Below are 21842 nucleotides of genomic sequence, written 5' to 3' on the forward strand. Positions count from 1 at the left end.
TTAGCATAAAAAGTTTTATTTTAGTATAGCTGTAACCACTGATGTTGTATGAATTTTCTAGTTACTTTTCTTTAGCAGATTTACACAAATATTAGAGAGTCACCATGAATCAATTTTGTTACAACAAAGTGATTCCAAAGTGATCTTTACTGAGTTTTCTTGGATCTTTGCAACTGGAACTTTTTGGGCTGATGAAGTTTGTCAGGAAGACAGAAAAGATGGTGCCACTTCAGATCTGATATTCCTGGGTCTGCACTTAAAGATTATCTGTTGAAGATTGATTCTTCCCCATGTCCTCTCCAAATTCAGATCTTTCACTTCTCCACAGGTTTAGAAGGCCCTATTTCACCACTGCCACACAGAAAAAGACAAAACTCAAGAAAAATAATATTACAAGTTGACTGCTCTACAAGATACAACATAATTCTTAGATCAGAATTTCTTGGCTTTGGCACTAGGCCAACACACTGTTAACAGAACAGAACATGGAAACACAAGCATAGCCCCTAGAATTTAAATTAATTACTTCTTGAATGTAACTTGTACCGTTCAAATATAAGATGTTCTTATTAATCTATCAGTAGGACATATAAATATATAACATAAAAAAGATAGGGGTCAGACAAGTAGAGGAAAGTAGGGAGGAAGGAAGCAGTTAAGAAGTGTTTTCCTTCAAATAAAATAATTTTACAATGTACTTTAACTTATTAATGACAAATCTCTGATTGAAACATAAATCTAACAATTTTTTTAAAAGTTCATATTCTTTTTACTGTCTTCAGCCACTCTGCAAATGAAAATGAAGCATACACACACATACAAATACACACACAAAAGAAGAGGAGGGGTTTTTCTGCAAATTCCTCGGCTTATAAGCCTCCTAACCTGCCCTAGTGATTCTGAGTAAAATTGTATTTTTGGCAACAGTGCTTTGCCCTCATAATAAGATTCTTAATTTAAAAAATTTTTTTAATAAAATAAATTCTCTCTTAAGATGTTTTGCTCACATCAGGGAACATAAGCTTTCGAAAAAAAAAAAAAAGATGGTTCATAATCTGGATGCTTAGAATTAATGTTTCTATTATCTAAAAATGAGCTCTCCTGATTGTGTTTGATATGAGAAGCTGGTTTAAGGAGAATAAAAACACATTAACTTTTTAAGTAAGTGGGGGCTTTGTAAGCTGTATAAACTGTTCCTTCCTCAAATAGGAGAAAACAAACTGCAAATTTTCTCACATAAAATTATTAATATCCCTGACTCTGATATGAAATAATCTTTTAAATTTCGGTCATCCTTTGGTCCTAGACATTCCTGTGTTTTCACTTAATACAATAATGATTAGTACATTGATACGTTCAGTTCAGAGCCAAGTATTTAATTGTAATCTTCATACTATCTTTTTTGGTCAGCAATTGAGATGGATAATGAGAAATTATAATGGCTTTCTGTCCCTTAGTGATCTGTGGTGGATTTTGATGGAAAGAATGAGAAATTTTGACACTACTAATTGACTTCAGTGATTTGGTTCTCCTGAATAAGGAAACAATTTAAGTAGGATTTGAACTTCTTAATGCTAAATTCAACCAATTGTGTGCATATAAATGTAAGTGGTATTGTTTGATCAAAATTAACATTAATTTTTTGTTTGTTTGAGATGGAGTCTGTCTCCCACGCTGGAGTACAGTGGCACGGTATCAGCTCAGTGCAACCTCCATCTCCCAAGTTCAAGCGGTTCTCCTGCCTCAGCCTCCGGAGTAGGTGAGACTACAGGCATGCACCACCACTCCCGGCTAATTTTTTGTGTTTTTAGTAGAGGAGTTTCATCAGGTTAGCCAGGCTGGTCTCGAACTCCTGACCTCAGGTGATTCACCTGCCTTGCCCTCTCAAAGTGCTGGGATTACAGGTGTGAGCCACCTGAGCCACTGCTTCCGGCCAGAATTGGCATCAACTTACAAGCTGCTATTGTTGTTTAGTTTATATTTAACGCTTAAATGATTATATAGACATTGTCCACGGAATCTTCACCATGTCATTCTTCTGTTCTCACTTGAAAAGTGACATTTGGTAGATGGTAGCCAGATCATTAAAGCAGTAGGTTTAACATAGTAGTAGAGAAATCAGGTAATAGATGCATAAAGTTAAAATAATATTAAATTGAGGGAGATTGTTTCACTTAAACCATTAAATAACCTTTTTAAAAATTTGCCGCTAGGTTAGGGTGGTTATGCAGCTATGTGTCATTTCCTGAAATTATCTTTTATTTGTTTTATGAGTAAAACTGTCTCTATAAGTTTACCCTAGAAATCCATAGGTATTTTGGGAAATTGAATTATAAGTGGCTAGATTAACTAACTTTTGTTTTTAGGCAAACTTAGATTGCTCTATAAATCTTAATCAAATCAATCACATATGGTAACTGGGGGAGGGGGTTATTCTGTTTAGTAGCCAAAGATATGATGAATTTATTTGTTTTTATTTTTTGAGACAGGGTCTCACTCTGTTGCCCAGGCTGGAGTGCAGTGACACAACCACGGCTCACTGTGGCCTCGACCTTCCAGGCTCAAGCAATTCTCTCACCATAGACTCCCAAGTAACTGGGACTACAGGCATGCACCACCATGCCCAGCTAATTTTTAAATTTTTGTAGAGATGGGTTTCGCTGTGTTGCCAGGGTTGGTCTCAAACTCCTGGGCTTAAGCAGTCCTCCCAACTCAGCCTCTCAAAGTGCTGGGATTATGGGTGTGAGCCACCGTGCCTGGCTAAAATGATGAATTTCTTATCCACATCATCTGTTAAGGCAAAAAGAGGAAACTGGTTATTCTGTTATCCTGCTTTTTCTTGGGAATATTTATTTCCAAATGATTTGAGTCCTTCAACTCAACAGTCTCATAACCAATAAAAGGAAATGGAGATTGGTGGGAGATTAAAACATAAAGGACAGGAATAGGGAAAATACGGGAGGAAAAAGTCACAGACATAGAAATGTGGAAGTTGAATTCAAATTAATTTTTAATTGAGCACCTACTATGGGCCCCTCAAGATAGCTGACAGTACCACTAACTGTTTTAAATGAAGGAAAATCAAAAAATAACAGCATTTAATATTTATTTCTAAAACATCATTCTTAATCAACCATTTAAATAAAGTTTTGTTTTCCACTCACATGTTTTCACATTATTCAGCATGTTACTTGGGTACCCACTATTACTAGCCACCTTACCAGGCACAGCAGATGACAGATGAACAAGGAGCACAGTCTCATAGGAGCTTTATCACATGTGTTCCTAGGCTGAAAGGCCCTTCTTTATACTTCTTGGTAGGTGGAGTACAGGAATGTAGAAGTCAGAAACCTAGGTTCAAACTCCAGTTCTAATATATATAGTTTCTGTGTGATTTAGCAAAAATAATCTATCTGAACCTCAGTCCCCCATCTGGAAAATTAGTATGATACTTACCTCATAAGGCTGTAGGGATTAATTAAAATTATGTATGTAGAGCACTTCACGGAGTATAGAGAGTGCTAAATAAATGGATGCTGAGGTTATTGAGAGCCCTAGGATGGATGGATCATGGGTTCCCAAATATGGGATGCAATTTCAAGTTCTTAACACCAAATATAACCCTACTTGCTTTAGTTTCCTGGCATTCATGCTATCATCCCCAGTTTAGTGCACCTCAGGTTATCAAGGATGTGGGAGGGATTCTATAAGCATATGTTCCCCCAGAGCTTTTTGGTACCCTGCAATCCTAGAAGTTGTTGATGCTAGGATGTCTGGAGAGCACAGGCCATTTGTCACTGAGAAGCATTTTTTTTTTTTTTGAGACAGAGTCTCGCTGTGTCGCCCAGGCTGGAGTGCAGTGGTGCGATCTCGGCTCACCGCAAGCTCCGCTTCCTGGGTTCAAGAGATTCTCCTGCCTCAGCCTCCCAAGTAGCTGGGACTACAGGTGCCTGCCATCACGCCAGGCTAATTTTTGTATTTTTAGTAGAGACGGGGTTTCATCACGTTGGCCAGGCTGGTCTCGATCTCCTGACCTCAAGTGATCCGCTCGCCTCTGCCTCCCAAAGTGCTGGGATTACAGGCGTGAGCCACCGTGCCCGGCCGAGAAGCATATGTTACAAAGGAGATGGGAGTAGTAAGGAAAGTTGAGGAACTGATCAAAATAGATGAATGTCAAAAAAAAAAAAAAAAAAGTTTTAACTTTTAATTCATGATAAAAACCCAGTTAAAATTAAGTATACCAGATATCTTTATTTTCAACCATGTGTGCACATACACTCAGATTTCTTCTTTTGGTAGTGATTTGGCTTTTTGTTAACAATGACACAAGTTTTATGTTTAATTTAAATACTACAACGGTTAAACTGGTTTTGGGGGAGATTTTCCAGAAATTTATTAAATACGAAGTTCCTTAACTACTGACTTAGAGGAATAAGTATTGTTTAACCAGGGAAAAAGTTGTCAACAACCACCAGCTTCTCTTCCTATTTTTAGAATATAAAAGATAATATCTAAATTATTTTTTCCTCTCTCATCACTTACAAAAATCTCAATTATTTAGGCATATCCTTGGCATGTTCATAAAATTGTTCCATTAGGCATTCTATAATTATTATCATATTATTTTTAATCCCTACTCATTTCACCTATAATTTTCAAATGTTTGATTTTTATTCAATTTTTATATCCGTTCATATATTTTTTAGCGATAGTAAAACATGATTTTTCATGTGTATTAATTTTTTTCTTTTTTTTTTGAGATGGAGTCTTGCTCTGTTGCCCAGGCTGGAGTGCAGTGGCATGATCTCATCTCACTGCAACCTCCACTTCCCAAGTTCAAGAGTTTCTCCTACCTTGGCCTCCCAAGTAGCTGGGATTACAGGTGCACGCCACCATGCCCGGCCAATTTTTTTTTTTTTTTTTTTTGAGACGGAGTCTCGCTCTGTCACTCAGGCTGGAGTGCAGTGGTGTGATCTTGGCTCACTGCAACCTCCACCTCCTGGGTTCAAGCAATTCTCCTGCCTCAGCCTCCTAAGTAGCTGGGATTACAGGCATGCACCAGCATGCCCGGCTAATTTTTTTGTATTTTTAGTAGACATGGGGTTTCACCATGTTGGCCAGGCTGGTCTCGAACTCCTGACCTCGTGATCCACCCACCTCAGCCTCCCAAAGCGCTGGGATTACAGGCTTGAGCCACTGTGCCTTGCTTAATTTTTATATTTTTAGTAGAGATGGGGTTTCGCCATGTTGACCAGACTGGTCTCGAACTCTTGACCTCAGGTGATCCACCCACCTTGGCCTCCCAAAGTGCTGGTGCCCAGCCTCTACTTTTCCTTTTAATTAGTGTCTTGACTGCTCTAGCAAACTTTTTTTTTTTTTTTTTTTTTTAATAATTAGCCCCTCTGGAATTCTTTCTTCTAATTGAATTTTTGTCCATACTCAAACTGTTACACATTAAACATTTGCCATATACCATTTAACCCATGTGCGTCATTTCTAATTTTTTTCAGAGATGGAGTCTCACTCTGTCACCCAGGCTGGAGTGTAATGGCATGATCATAGCTCACTGCTGCCTTGAACTCCTGGGATCTATTGATCCTCTCACCTCAGCCTCCTGAGTAGCTGGGGACTACAGGTGCATGCCACCATGCCCTGCTAATTAAAAACTTTTTTTTTTTTAGAGATAGGGTCTTGTTATGTTGCCCAGGCTGGTCTGGAACTCCTGAACTCAAGTGATCCTCCTGCCTCAGCCTCCTAAGTAGCTGGAACTACAGATGCAAACCACCACACCTGGCCTCTCTGAATATTTTTACCTTAAAAACATGAGGGAGATGAAGACACATTTCTGAGTCCTAATCCACTGCTGCCTTGGTTGTGCTTTATTAATTTCTGAGATTCTTAGTCCTGTTGACTAAGTAATCGTAGAACATACAAGTTCTATTGTACTATAATTGATGGCAAACTTGCGAACCATTCCTCTGGGTTTTCTTGCTGTGTAGAATAAAAGGGCCAAAGCAAAAGAGTCAGTGTTCATGAGACAGAAAGAGAATTTGATTCCACTATCTATCTCTGTAGATTCTCCTTTCAGTTTTAGATTTGGAACCTAAATACCTAAGTTACAAAGGCAGAAGATCTGGCAGCTTCTACAAACTTGTTTCATTATCTTCACACCCAGGGAGGGCAAGAAGCAACAGCAAGGAATGACAGCTCTGCAGCTCTGCCCCAGGAGAGGAAGGAGATATGAAGGAACTGGGTTGGAGAACTGGGCTGGAGAAAAGTGCTGGATATTTTTCATTCTCCCTAATTTTAAAAAGCAAGTAGTCTTTAAGTTAACTTTTTGCCTTGATAAGGAGAACTGTACATTCTACTTTAGAGAAGCCTGTGCTTCCCTGTAGCTAGTTCCAAAACAAAAAAGTATGTTCTGTGAAACATGAAACTCAGAAAAAAAAACATTAAGGTGGCCAGGCGTGGTGGCTCACACCTATAATCCCAGCACTTTGGGAGGCTGAAGTGGGTGGATCACAAGGTCAGGAGTTCAAGACCAACCTGGCCAAGACAGTGAAACCCTGTCTCTACTAAAAATACAAAAATTAGCCGGGCGTGGTGGCGTGCACCTGTAATCCCAGCTACTCAGGAGGCTGAGGCACAGAACTGCTTGATTCTGGGAGGTGAAGGTTGCAGTGAGCCAAGAAGTATGAGCAACTGAGTGAGACTCCGTCTCAAAAAAAATAAATAAATAAAAAATAAAAAATAAATTGAGGTATGGCTTTCTAAAACTATACATCTCAGTCATGTAAAATTAGTAAAGTTTATGTATTTGCTTGCTAATTGTTAGCTGTTAGTACATGTCAAAACACTAAATTAAGCCCCCTTCCTAATGGAATAGATTATCCTTTCTTCAAAGAGTGTTAGTATTTAGAAAAAGCCCTATTCTTTAATGATGGGAAAAGCCACTGCAAGAAAAATGTTGATGAGTCACAAAAAAAGTGATCTCAAAGAAAATTATGTCCATTATGATACTATACACTGTAGTTTGGAAACTTGGTTTATCTGATCTCTTTATACTACTCTCTGATGGTCTCTGGGTTAGAGAACTTTTATCTGGTTCCTATCAGTAATATACATACCACATCTCATTTTAAGTTGGATTTCAAATTTAATTACTTGATAAACTATTGTATCTAAGTAAGAGTAAGATGAATCACTTTTCCTGCTTTTGCTGTTAAAGTTTTAATTTTTGTGTGTATTCTACCCCTGTCCCCTGCCTATTTCCCATTATTTGAATTCTGCACTTGGTTCCTGTGCTGTTCCTATCCTTACTTAACACTTCAACATATCCCCACAAATCTCTGAGCTCACATTGTGCTCTAATGCTTTCAACTAAATCTGTACTCGCCAGTATGTCTCTCAGTTCTTTTGGCAACTTGTTCTTTTATGTAAATTGTATACAAAATATGATTTGCATACTTTAAATATGATGTGAACAAAAAGAGCAATGCTGTCAAATTAGTGTTCAGAATCACAAATTTATATTTTTAAGATTAGGAGTTAATTAAAATCCCTTTCATTATGAAAAGGGTACTACATTGTAAGTAACTCACATTAAAAGGCATTCTATTCAATAGATGTGTTTATTGTGGGTCAGTTTTGCCAATGTTTTAATTCACATGTAATTATGTAGACCCTGTGTCAGCAACTACTAACAATAATACTACTTTAACTGAAAAAACGATAAACTGTTTCCATTGATATACTCTGTGATTATTTTATAATCCTCGTTTTATAGTCTTTTACAGAAAAAAATGATAATGGCGATAAACTGCAATTTGCCACATTTCCTCCAAATCTTAGACAGTATAAAACACAAGACATTTTTTTGTGCACTCTACTTTTATAGAACAACCAGGTTTATAATTGATCTCTTTATTTTATTAGATTTATCAATATACATGGAAGCTTTCTCAAATCTCAAAGTTCCAAAAGTATGTAATTGTAAAAAATCATTTTTTCCTTTAGATGTCATATTCTTAGAGAGCTATTAAAGTCTATTTATAAACAAAAATAATTGATAAACTAACACACTTTAGAAATCAGAATATTTTAAATTAAAATATTTTTAATGAATACAAGATATGTCTTTTTAATTAACTATCATAGTTAAATTTAATATCACAAAACAAAATGACTTATCCTCACTAATTTTTCAAGTGAGGTAAAGCCATTGGAATTTACACTTAATATAAGTTTTAAATGTGATAATTAAATGATAATATTTTATCAATTATAGGAAATATTCATTTATAAAAATTTCCTCAGGTCCATCAATCTTTTTAGGCCAAGTTTGAGCCCATGTCAACCTTAAAGGTTAGATTCAGTGCACCTAACTTGCCTAATAAGCTTGTCAATTTAAGAATGTGAATTTCATTAATAAGGGGGAATAAAGAGTAGTTAACTCACTAAAAGTGAATGGGATAGTTTCAAATAATTACTTAAAGAATTTTAAAAATTTAAACAGAAATGGTCAATGATTCTGGGTTTAAAATTTCACATGATAACCTTAAAAAAAAGAAAAAAAAAAAACCCACATAGAAATAGTGAAGTCATCACCTTATTGATGAAAAACTAAAGTTTAATAGTCATTGAATGGGTAACAACCACTTGTAGTCTACATTTAAAAAGTAATTTTAATCATAGCTAAGAAAAACTAAAAACAAATAATTCTATTAAGAAACAACAAAAATGATAAACATTTAATACCTAAATGTAGATACTTAAAATCCTAACAAAAATATTAAAGTTAAAAGGGCCTTGAAATTTGTTTCTAACAAATCATCTTATATAATCAATTCCTAAATAGCTCATATCCTTTGCTTTGGTGTTTTACCTGCTATCACCTAAACATTAGTACAGTAGAAAATCACTTAGGTTCTTTTCAAATGCTTGGCATTATAATGTGATCTCATATCTTTCCTCAAATTAAATTTTGCTCCACATATTCCACATGTATACAGATGAACATCCATGTGCTGCTCCAACTGTTCATTATTTGGGAATATCTGAAAGCAGACCTGGCATATAGTCTCACCAGCAGATAAATGAGAAATCATATGCCGTACATGGTCATGTTTTCTGAAGTTTCCTTGATCACAAATGGAACAGACATACCTGGCCATGCCTTTGTGCATATCATTGTGCAGTCGCAACTGACGCTCTCTTAAAAACTGCTTTCCACATGTTTGACAAACAAACTGTTTTTCCTTAGTATGAACAGTATAGTGTTCTCTTAAGTGACACCGCTGATAAAATCCTTTTCCACACAGATTACAAAAATGCTTTCGTCTGTGATCTCTTTCATTTTCTTCCATGATGGTACTCTTAAACATATCTTGATCTAAGCAGCTAGACATATGTTCAACCACTAGATTTTCAGTTTCAAAACGCTGGCCACAATTAGGACATCGAAAAGGGCAGGCAGAATGTTTAAATAACTGCTTTTTTTGGATACTGTTTATCTGGTAATGACTGTCCCTAAAATCATCTAGCATTTCAACAAACATATCTCTTATTTCGGACTGCTCATCAGGATTCTCTTCCAAGTCCATTTTCTCCTCAGTATTTCCTAACCCATTCATGGTCAGATCTTGGGGCTCACCGCATCGCTGAGCATGTTCCTGAAGCTGCCTACCCTTTACAAGTATTTGTCCACATTTACCACATGCACAGATATTTTCAATGTGTTTGGCTAAGTAATGAGATGACAGGTCTTCCTCGGTTATTGTAAGTCCACACAGCTCACAGGATGCGTTTTCAGTATCCTCTTGTACTGGACTGCTGTTGTTAGGGGGCCTCATATTCTCTAAACCACCTCTTTCATCAGCACTTACTGACATTCGAGGTTTTAGAGTTTTCCTACCACTTTTTTTTATGCTGACATCTTCTTCAACATAGTATCTATAAAATGGCTCTTCAGGTTCATCTTCTAATTCATCATTGTCAGTGGATTCATTACAGTCTTTATCAGTAACTTTAATAATGTTAAAGTCTTTCAGTTCATCTGTAGGAATATCTTCTGGCTCCATCTTAATAATAATCCTTTTCCTCTCAGCAGCTCTGCTTTTCTCTTCGCCAGCTATTTCAGACTCCACTGCACTACTTTTTCTGCTTCCAGTGGTTGAAGTTGAATCATCAGCAGCCTGGCTTGTGTCTCCTCTGTATTTGTCCGTCTGTACAGAAAATGTTTTAGAAGAATCTTTTTCACTAAATTCAGCTTTGATGTTACTGTCTTTTCCATCTCTAATATCTACTATTCTATGGTAAGATCTTGTGTTTTGGTATAAATGTCTGTTAGTACAGGTCAGCACATGCTCATCTAACAATTTTTCACAGCTAAAACCAAATCCACAGCTATCACAGGTAAAACTCCGCCCAAAGCGTCTTGACACACGTTCTTTTGGAGTAGATAATTTGGACACGGAACTTTTTTTACATACATCAAATAGTGGCTCTGGAAAATTACCTAATTGTAAAGACTCTTCATCAGGCTCTCTATTATGTGGTGTATTTACTGTTGAACTTGGCTCTGCACACCACCTGTTGGCTTCATTGCCATTTCGAGCCACAGTATCTTCATACATTCTTACCCCAAATATCATTTTGCTGTTCTGTTTGCTGGAAGCAGAAGAGGAACATTTTGAACTAGAACAATCTGCATCTTGGATGTCTTCTAAACAATCAGGAACGTTGTACAGCTGTAGGTAGTTCATTGCCACTTTAAACTGCTCAAAACTGGAGGGAGCTGTCATAATTTTTCCTAAATACATAAATTGCAAAATGAGATCAAAACATTCTGCACTAATTTTCATGTTGCTGAGATTCAGTTGTGCAGTACTATGCTGATGGTTCATGAAAAACATTCTAAAATAGGAGCTACAGGCAGCTAGAACTGCCTTGTGTGCTTGAAAGTAAATGTCATCAATTGCAATACAACAGTCACAGAGAAAACCCCATTCTCTTTGGTTGTTTAGCTGTTGAAGTACGTAGCTGCTGTGGCTGGGCTTTGCCATCTTCTATTAATTAGACACCTATGTAAAACAAAAATATTAAAGTCAGACAAGATATAGAAAAGCACGGGAAAAAAGTAATTGTTATCATGATTTGTGACTTGCATGACTTTGCTATTACAATCAAGAAATTAAGAGCTTTCCATTCTAATATAGTAAAACTCAACAATATATACTTGAATCATTATTTAAATCTGAAGATGAAGACATCCAGCCATTTATTCAGGTTTTTCAAATTGAACAAAGGCATCAAAAGCAAAAGACAGTTTTAGTTTCATTACAACTCTTGGGGGGAACATGTACACTAAATTTGAACAGAAAAAAAGACATTAATTTAAAAATACTTGAAGGAGGCCAAGTTTGTGACTCATGCCTGTAATCCCAACACTTTGGGAGGCTGAGGCAGGAGGACTGCTTGAGCTCAGGAGTTTGAGACCAGCCTGGGCAATAGTGTGAGACCTCATCTCTACAAAAAAGTTTTAAAAATTGGGCCGGGCGTGGTGGCTCAAGCCTGTAATCCCAGCACTTTGGGAGGCCGAGACGGGCGGATCACGAGGTCAGGAGATCGAGACCATCCTGGCTAACATGGTGAAACCCCGTCTCTACTAAAAAAAAAATAAAAAAAAAAACCTAGCCGGGCGACGTGGCGGGCGCCTGTAGTCCCAGCTACTCGGGAGGCTGAGGCAGGAGAATGGCGTAAACCCAGGAGGCGGAGCTTGCAGTGAGCTGAGATCCGGCCACTGCACTCACGTCTGGGCGGCAGAGCGAGACTCCGTCTCAAAAAAAAAAAAAAAAAAAAAAAAAAAAAAAAAAAAAAAAAGTTTTAAAAATTAACCAGGTGTGGTGGCATCACCTGTAGTCCCAGTTACTTGGGAGGCTAAAGTGGAAGGATCACTTAAGCCCGACAGGTAGAGGCTGGGCTGTAGTGAGCTGTGTCTCACCACTGCACTCCAGTCTGGATGACAGAGCAAGACTCTGTCTCAAAAAAAAAAAAAAAAAAGAAAAGAAAAAAAGAAAGAAACTCTTTAAGGATATGAGTAATTAAAGTAAATAAAACAGCAACTTAAACTGAAAGTTAACAATTAGATTGTAAAGTATTAAAAACTTACTAGATGATTAATACTAAGGAACTATTGCTCATTTTTTAAGTGTGAGAAAGGTATTTTGATTGTGTTAAAAAGAATCCTTATCTTTCGGATATACATACTTTAGTATTTACAGATGAAATTATATATCTGAGATATGCTTAAAAATAAATGGGGTGGGTGTGGGCAGCAATAGATGATACAAGATTGGCCACGTGTTGCTAAAATAATCTATTTTAAAAACCCTATTAAGCCTGGGCAACATAGCAAGACCTCGCCTTAAAAAAAAAAAAAATTTGCCCGGCATGATGATGCGCCTATAGTCCCAACTACTGGGGAGACTGATGCAGGAGGATGTCTTGAGCCCAGGATTTTGAGGTTGCTGTGAGCCATGATTGCACGCCACTGTGCTCCAGCTTGGGTGACAGAGCGAGACTCTGTCCCAAAAATAAAAATTTAAAAAACCTTATTAGGGCCAGGCACGGTGGCTCACACCTGTAATCCCAGCACTTTGGGAGGCTGAGGCAGGTGGATCACAAGGTCAGGAGATCGAGACCATCCTGGCTAACACAGTGAAACCCCATCTCTACTAAAAATAGAAAAAAAATCAGCCGGGCGTGGTGGCGGGCACCTGTATTCCCAGCCACTCGGGAGGCTGAGGTGGGAGAATGGTGTAAACCCAGGAGGTGGAGCTTGCAGTGAGCCAAGATCATGCCACTGCACTCCATCCTGGGCGACAGAGCGAGACTCCATCCCAAAAACAAAACAGAAAAACCTTATTAGATTATATAGAAATGGCACCAAATAAGTTGGATTAGTGCCTTTGTCTTTTCTTGAATTATCAGAGAAGCAATAGGCCTATAGAGTTAGAATGTGTCTCATGTTGCTCAACATGCATTTCATGGTATAAGGAAGCATGGGTTTATTTGAGAAGGTATTTTATTTATCCTGAGAGTGTAAAGTTTTCTTTTTTTTTTTTTTAAGCAGGGTCTCGCCCTGTTACCTAGGCTGGAGTGCAGTGGCATGATCATAGCTAACTGCAGCCTCAATCTCCCATGCTCAAGCAATCCTCCCGCATCCAGAGTAGCTGGGACTACAGGCGCATGCCGCCACATCCAGGTTTTTTTTTTTTTTTTGAGAGGGAGTCTCACTCTGTCGCCCAGGCTGGAGTGCAGTGGCCGGATCTCAGCTCACTGCAAGCTCTGCCTCCCGGGTTTATGCCATTCTCCTGCCTCAGCCTCCCGAGTAGCTGGGACTACAGGCACCCGCCACCTCGCCCAGCTAGTTTTTTGTATTTTTTAGTAGAGACGGGGTTTCACCATGTTAGCCAGGATGGTCTCGATCTCCTGACCTCGTGATCCGCCCATCTCGGCCTCCCAAAGTGCTGGGATTACAGGCTTGAGCCACCGCGCCCGGCCTTTTTTAAATTTTTTACTTTTTTTTTTTATTTTTTTTATTTTTTTTAGTAAAGACAAGGTCTTGCTATGTTGTCCAGGCTGGTCTTGAACTCCTGAGTTCAAGCGATCCTCCTGCCTCGGGCTTCCAAAGTGCTGGGATTGTGGGTGTGAGCCACTGCACCTGGCCTCTTCTATTTTTTGGGGTTTTTTTAATTGTTAAAAGAAAAAAGTAAGGCTGGGCACGGTGGTTCATGCCTGTAATCCCAGCACTTTGGGAGGCTGAGGTGGGCAGATCACCTGAGGTCAGGAGTTCGAGACCAGCCAGGTCAACATGGTGAAAACCTGTCTCTACTAAAAATAAAAAAAAGTTAGCCAGGCGTGATAGTGGGTGCCTGTAATCCCAGCTACTTGGGAGGATGAGGTGGGAGAATCGCTTGAACCCAGGAGGCGGAGGTTGCAGGGAGCAGAGATTACGCCACTGCACTCCAGCCTGGGCGACAAGAACCAGACTCCCATCTCAAAAAAAAAAAAAAAAAAAAAAAAGTAGCAAAAAAATCAAACATAGAAGCATATAGAATAAAAACATACCTCAGGTCACATACCTCTTTTCAGAGGTAACCCTTTCAAACACTCTGGATTATATACCTTCAGATCTGTTGAGATGCACGTGTACATAGTTAGCATATACAGTACCTATGAGATGCCAGGCACATAGTTTTGTTTTTGTTGTGTTTTTTAACCTAAATGGTATCATACTATATATACCTCTCTGCAACTAGTTTTCTTCACTTAACATTAGACTTAATATTAGTGGGCATTTAAGTATTTTTAGTGTAGGGAGCTGACTTTGGATAAGGAAGAAAGGAGAGAAAATATTAAAAGCACTCAAAATCCTATCAAACTATAAAGTTAAAATAAGATCAAATTTTAGCCTCAATTTTTAATCCATATACATAAAGCTTCAGAATCTATCTTCTACTTCAAAATAAGTTCCTATGCAATTTGACTGAACTTAAAAAGAACACGTAACAAGGTGTTCAGAGAAATGTTCACTCTTCAAGTTCTGTAGTAGTAATTTAAGGGTATCTAAGTTTACGTACTTCTACTTGCTTTTTATCCATTCCTCACAGATCATATATGGGTCACACACCCCTTTTACTACCTATACGCCCATCCTGCCACCTCTAAGACATAAAGTTCCATAGTCAGAAATATGGGACTGGTGAAATGAAGATGGCTTATGATGAAACCTGCTACCTTCTTAAAATTGCAACCACTGCACCTTTTCTGGAAGCCAGATCAAGTTTCAAGTAGGTATTTCAAACCTCTGTAACTCAGGTATCTGTAAAAAGCTGTGAGGAATCATGTTCAGCATGTATCTAGATACAAAAAGCAATGTATGCACAAATATACTCATTAATGCGTTACTTCTAATTTGAATGCCTAGTAAAAAAAGGAGTTGTTAAGGTAAATAAATCTATGCCCCAGAATTCACTGTCACATGGCAGTGAATTAAAAATTATATTTCTGAATGGAAACTACAGAAGTGGGAAAAATGTTCAAGATGGAGAGCCAAATAAACAAACACAGGATACAAAATTATGTTATAATTATATAAAACAAATCCACGCCACAACCTTATTCAAAAGGTGGGGGGAAAAAGATGAAAAAAATACACAAAAATGTTGACCCAAGCCCGTTTTAAGTAGGAGGAAATTTCTATGTCTATAGTCATTTTTGTAGGATTCAGAGAGACATTTAATAATCAACCATAGAGTAAGAGCCAGAGGGATAGGTATTATTTCCAAAAAACCAAAACTTTCTATTAATAAGAGTAGTTCAAGAATGAAACAAACTTGTTTGGAGAATGAGTACCCATATTAAAGCAGGAACAGGATGCTACTGAGGACAGTAGAGTAGTGAAAAGAGCATAGGGCCTGGGATCAGACAGACCTAGCTTCTTATCTAGCTTTCCCACTTTTGGGAACTTGCTTATCCTCATTGACCCTAAGTTTCCTGAACTGTGAAGGTAGGAATAACAATACCTCAAATACAATGTCATATATGAGGATTCACAGAGGCAATGTGTAAAATGTATGGTGCTTGGCATGTAATAATGAAAGTAACAGTGGATGTTGTAATGGTGGCGATGCTTATTTAAGCATCAGGATAAGTTTGACTTGATAACCTTAAAATTTCCTTCCAAATAAGAGTCTATTAGAAAGCCAGTAGTTAATCTATAAAAACTTTCAAGTATTAAATAGTTCAGGCTTGAAATAATGATATAAAGAGCGCAGAAGTTCCAAGGACCCTTTCTTATCTAGATGAACAGCAGTTTTATCATCAGCAACCAAAATTAATACAGCTACATAGAAGATCAATATGTAGGCATATCTATAGCTATAGTCACAATTCAATTGAGTAAAAATACATATTCTTTTATTAACATAAAGCACTAAAACAAATAAGAGCACTTATAGCATTTTAATGCACATTTATTCATTCAACAAACATTTATTGAGTACCTTTGGTATACCAGGCACTGTATAAAGTATGGATCATCAGCAGTAGCACAAATATTCTGTAATATCAAGGAAACTTCATTTGAGGAAGTTTTACTTTTCCTAAATCAGTGATTCCATTCAACATGTATTCTGTAAAGTGCCCACTCTACAGAAGAAGGCATCATGCTGTAGTAGAAAGAACAAGTGCTCTGGGTCAGACACATCACAGTGTGAATCCCGTTGCCTCCATGTTTATACTCCTATGTTCCCCCTATAGAGCTGGAAGCTGAACAAATGAAAGCTGAACAAATGCTGTGTCTAATTTTTAATTCTAACACAACAGTTTTTAGGCTGACCTAGAATTGTAGTTTAAGTAACATTATTATGCAAATGTCCAAGTTCTGAGTAAAACTGATTTTAGGCAGAGTAACTTATAATAGCAATCATTCACACATTAGCACCAGCAACTTTGTCCTTGTTACACCTCATTCAGAAAAGCTTTCTTTTTTTTTCTTAAATTTTAATTATTATTATTATTTTTTTGAGACAGGGTCTTACTCTGTTACCCAGGTTGGCATGCCATCACAGCTCACTGGGCTCAAGCAATCCTCCCACCTCGCACCTTCTGAATAGCTAGCACTACAGGCATATGCCACCATGACTGGCTAATTTTTGTATATTTTTTGTAGAGATGAGGTCTTGCTATGTTGCCCAGGCTGGTCTCGAATTCCTGGGCTCAAGCAATCCTCCCACCTCAGTCTCCCAAAGTGCTGGGATTACAGGTATAAGCCACTGTGCCCAGCCCAGAAAGGCTTTAAAAAGGATTAATACACCAAAAAGAGGCAGAGGCATATGGAGCAGGGGAGGAGGGATCTAAATTCCTGTGAGACTTTTAGCTTATCTCTTGAAGATAATTTTTTCATTAAAAATTTTTGAGGCCAGGCACAGTGGCTCACACCTGTAATCCCAGCACTTCGGGAGGTCGAGGCGGGTGGATCACGAGGTCAGGAAATCGAGACCATCCTGGCTAACACGGTGAAACTCCGTCTCTACTAAAGGCACGAAAAATTAGTCAGGCGTGGTGGCAGGTGCCTGTAGTCCCAGCTACTCGGGAGGCTGAGGGAGGAGAATGGCGGGAACCCGGAAGGCAGAGTTTGTCAATCTAGTCTTATTTGATAAATGTGTTCCCTAAGTTATACTGTGTAAGCTATTTCAGTAAATTTCTCACTGACATAGTAAGATTTCAGAAATATTTTTCCTCATTGCTAGATCTGTTAAATTGGAAATAACAGTTTTGCTAAAGTTTCTCTTACTCCAGCCTTGGAAAATGATAATTTAAGGGTCTATAAACAAGCATATTCAATGAATAAAGAAGTAACTTAAAGGAATTTTAAAGTGTTTCTGTGAGGCAAATAATCACCCTTTAAATTGTGTCATAGACTTGCAGCACCAATGAGGCATTTGAAGAAGATTTGCTTAGTCTCAGTGAAAGTCTAGAGAGCCTAGCATCACAGTCCCAATTCAGCACCCCAATCTCTGACTGACTTACAATTACCTCTGGATCTCAAGGAAGATTTATGTATGTATGTTTCCTTTTACCTATTTCTATGTCTTATAGGTCGAATGTATGTATGCATATGGATTTGAGGATTACAGAGTATTTTAAAAGTCGAAAATGTAATGAAAGGATTCTTACATTTTAACATCAGAATATCAGAATGTATTGAATACTCATAATGTTCCTAACAGTGGATAAAGCATTGAAGTGGAGGGTGGAGAAGGATGGTGTACAATAGAGATAACTGTATATGAGGAATTAAATTTGAAACCAAGAAACAATTTGAGGAGTTTAATAAACTATATTGAGGCCGGGTGCGGTGGCTCATACCTGTAATCCCAGCACTTTGGGAGGCTGAGGTGGGTGGATCACCTGAGCTCAGGAGTTCAAGACCAGCCTGGCCAACATGGTGAAACCCCGTCTTTACAAAAATACAAAAATCAGCTGGGCATGATAGCGGATGCCTGGCCCCAGCTACTCGGGGGGTGCTGAGGCAGGAGAATCACTTGAACCTGGGAGGCAGAGGCTGCAGTGAGCTGAGATTGAGCCACTGCACTCCAGCCTGGGCAACAGAGCAAGACTCCATCTCAAAAATAAAAATAAAAATAACTATACTGAATAAAGTTCAGCAAGGGTTTAGAAGAAAAGCATTAATTATACCAAAATAGTAGGCTTTAGGAAGGATGCAGGATTTGAGTAAAGCCTTGATGAATGAGTAGGATAAACTGAAAGCACGGGTGAGGCATTTCAAGTATTTATATAGATGTGTATGTAAATAGTTGAGGAGGGTACACAGCAGCTTGGCTGGATATGTAATGGGAGGGGAGGTATATTTGCTTTACTGGACTGGTAGATGAAGGTTATCAAAGTAGAGTAAATGACAACTGTAATATAATAATAATGTGAATAGCTAACATTTATTATTTCTTACTATATGCCAGGCTCTATTCCAGGCAGATGTATAGGGAGATGTATATATCTCTCACACATACATTACATATATACACATATGGATATATGCAATATATATGTGTGCATATCTCACACACATATATTGCATATATACACGTATGGATATATATACGTGTATGTGTGTATATGTGCATATATGTGTATGTATGCATATATAGGTATCATTTTGTGTATGTATGCATATGTAAGAATCATTTTAGCATTTAATCCTCATAACAAACCCCACAAAGTAGATGCTGCTATAAGACACATTTTCAAGATTAAAGAACAGAGCCATACAGTGTTATATAACCTTTGTAATATCACAAAGAGAGGACTTCATGGGATTAGAACACAGGCAATGACTCTAGAGCCCAAGATTATGACCTTAAAGATTTTGCCATCTATAAAAATAACGTCACATTGGCAAAATTCTTTCCTAGAATACCATCTTGCAGGGTATAGGGTCCAATCTCTACTACATTCTCTTGGTTTCTCCTTGAAACTTCCAGGAATAACCAGTTGTAGAGGCTCCCAAAGATAAGAGATTTTATTTCAATGCATTTAAGTGACAAATATGATCAAGTTTAGAAAATGTTATTCACTATCTGCACTAGTGGCTGTGCATTAGACTCCAAATTCAGTACTTAGTACGGGAAGTTCTGCAATTATAACTGGGTTATATCCTAAAACTTTATTTTTAATTTATTTGAAACTTGAAACACATTCCCATAGAAACAATAATATAAATGGTGGCTTAGTTTTTTTTTTTTTTTTTTTTTTTTTTTGAGACGGAGTCTCGCTCTGTCACCCAGGCTGGAGTGCTGTGGCCAGATCTCAGCTCACTGCAAGCTCCGCCTCCCGGGTTCACGCCATTCTCCTGTCTCAGCCTCCCGGGTAGCTGGGACTACAGGCGCCGCCACGTCGCCCGGCTAGTTTTTTGTAGTTTTTAGTAGAGACGGGGTTTCACCGTGTTAGCCAGGATGGTCTCGATCTCCTGACCTCGTGATCCGCCCGTCTCGGCCTCCCAAAGTGCTGGGATTACAGGCTTGAGCCACCGCGCCCGGCCTGTGGCTTAGTTTTATACCCACATCTTAAAGACATAATGGAGCTGTATATTAAGCCTAACAGTGCAGTAGTATTACTTGTATCATTAGCACTGACAAGAGATCCAAGGAGCAGTGTGATATAGCAATGCCTACTGTACTGAAGCCTCAAAGACAGGGACAAGGCTTAATGGCCTTTGTGTTCCTTGTGCCTAGCACACTCTTCCCACATAGCTGACACTTAATACGTGCTTGTCAAGTGAAGGAAATAAAAAAGAACCCAGAGAGCATATACTGTTTGTTTGAATACAAACTCTACCACTAGGTTTAGCTATGCGGGAACTTCTTTACTTCTTTAAGCCCATTTTTTCGTCTATAAAATTGGGATAATCATACTTCTCACAGGACTCTTACATAAATTAGAGATGACAAATGTTTCTTTGCCTTTTCAATCCAAGCACAGTACAATTTTTAAAAAATTAATGTCATAATTATAGTTTATAGAATTTTATGAAATGATCAAGTTCAACCCACTGCTTTACAGATCAAAAAGCAAACTGAGGCCCTAAGAGATTAAGTGGTATGTTCAAAGTCACATTTAGTTTTAGTGGCTGTCAGGATAAGACCTTGGTCTCCTCAATCCTGGTCTAGGGCTCTTCATACTACTCTAACTGCAGCCTACACATATAGCATCACCTGGCTGGCTGTTTTCTCCTCTGAAACAATTATGTTTTGCTGAAATACAGTAGTTGTTCAATTTGCAAGGGTTGTTTGCATCTACACAAAATGGCCTCAGATCAGACTGTTATGCTTTTGGAGATTGTGCTTTGTTGGCTTGTTAGTATTTTTCTGTCTCTTTACTTGCAAGCCAACAACTGTCACTTCCTAAAGGTGTGCTGATCTCCTGTAGCCCACCATTTCAATCTCTTCTTGGCTGTGAAATTAGACAAAAACTCATTGAAAATTGAATCTACATATCCATTCATCCTAAAGAGGGAGCACAGCATCTTCTGAAGACCTAGGGAAATGCTCATTAGATGTAAAGTTTTAATTCCTGAATTTTGTTGACAGGCGATCAAATTTCCTTCCTCTTTTGCATCAGGCCAAAGCACTGGATAGCTGAGGTTGCCAACCATATAACTTACAAATAAGTGAGATGTTCCTGTAGTTCAGTTGAATTATAGTTCTAAGAAATGACCTTATCCACACAGAAAGCAGAAGGAACACAGTGGCTTCTGGAATATTCCCCTCTCCCTCCAGAAGTAGAGGAGGAAAAGTACATTTTAATCCATTCATGCTAAAGAGGCCCCACAGCATCTTCTGACCACCAGAGGGCACTGTGTAAACAGTAGGCTCTTTCAGCCAAATGTGCTTCACCAGGAAATCCCTTATTGCCCATAGCATTCGAATTCTTAGGGTTCGTTTTGTAGGACTTCTTTTTTTTTTTTTTTTTTTTTGAGACGAAGTCTGGCTCTGTCGCTCAGGCTGGAGTGCGGTGGCCGGATCTCAGCTCACTGCAAGCTCCGCCTTCCAAGTTTACGCCATTCTCCTGCCTCCGCCTCCCAAGTAGCTGGGACTACAGGCGCCCGCCTCGTCGCCCGGCTAGATTTTTGTATTCTTTAGTAGAGACGGGGTTTCACCGTTATTAGCCAGGATGGTCTCCATCTCCTGACCTTGTGATCCGCCCGTCTCGGCCTCCCAAAGTACTGGGATTACAGGCTTGAGCCACCGCGCCCGGCCGTTTTGTAGGACTTCTATTTGAATGTACTAATTCTGTGGAATCAGATTTTGTCTGGAACTCACTTTAAAATGCCCCTCCCCCATATTCTGTCTCAGCTGCCACCACTATGTACCAATCACCTAGACTACTTGGGAGCTACCTAGAACCTCTCCCTCATAATCAACCATTAAGTGTTGCCAATTTTCCCATTAAATATTTCTCAAATATGCCCATCTACTCCATCCCTATCTTTCCTGTTCTCGTAAGGCCTTTATTATCACTCCTGAGTTATTAAAATAGGCTCCTCAACCAGTCCCTCAAATCCTTCACTCAGGTAATTTTTTCCTTCTAAGAGCAATGCCGTTTTCAAGATGATTCATGAAGAAGAAAAATCATATCACACTATTCTACCATGGTTCCCCTCACATATCCTCAGGCTAAAGTATAAAATCATTATTGAGGCATACAAAGCCCCCCATGCCCACCCATCTAGTCTTATATGTTTAGCTAGTGCCTGCTTC

At 38.4% G+C, this 21842-nt stretch overlaps 1 protein-coding gene across 3 annotated transcripts in view; it reads right to left on the minus strand.

The window, feature by feature from the left end:
- ZBTB1 (zinc finger and BTB domain containing 1) overlaps positions 1-21842 on the minus strand; it is a 28896-nt gene continuing 7054 nt past the window's right edge. For 2 of the 3 annotated variants that reach the window (XM_010383696.2, XM_030930519.1), the window contains exon 2: positions 7613-11081. In XM_010383696.2, coding sequence (XP_010381998.1) covers positions 8922-11063 — 2142 coding nt within the window. In that variant the 5' untranslated portion in view covers positions 11064-11081 and the 3' untranslated portion in view covers positions 7613-8921. Of the gene's footprint in view, positions 352-7612; positions 11082-21842 lie in introns of those variants that run through there. The other variant, XM_010383697.2, reaches the window with a different exon arrangement.

The sequence above is a fragment of the Rhinopithecus roxellana genome, chromosome 5 (genome assembly GCF_007565055.1).
Source record: "Rhinopithecus roxellana isolate Shanxi Qingling chromosome 5, ASM756505v1, whole genome shotgun sequence".
Lineage (NCBI taxonomy): Eukaryota > Metazoa > Chordata > Mammalia > Primates > Cercopithecidae > Rhinopithecus > Rhinopithecus roxellana.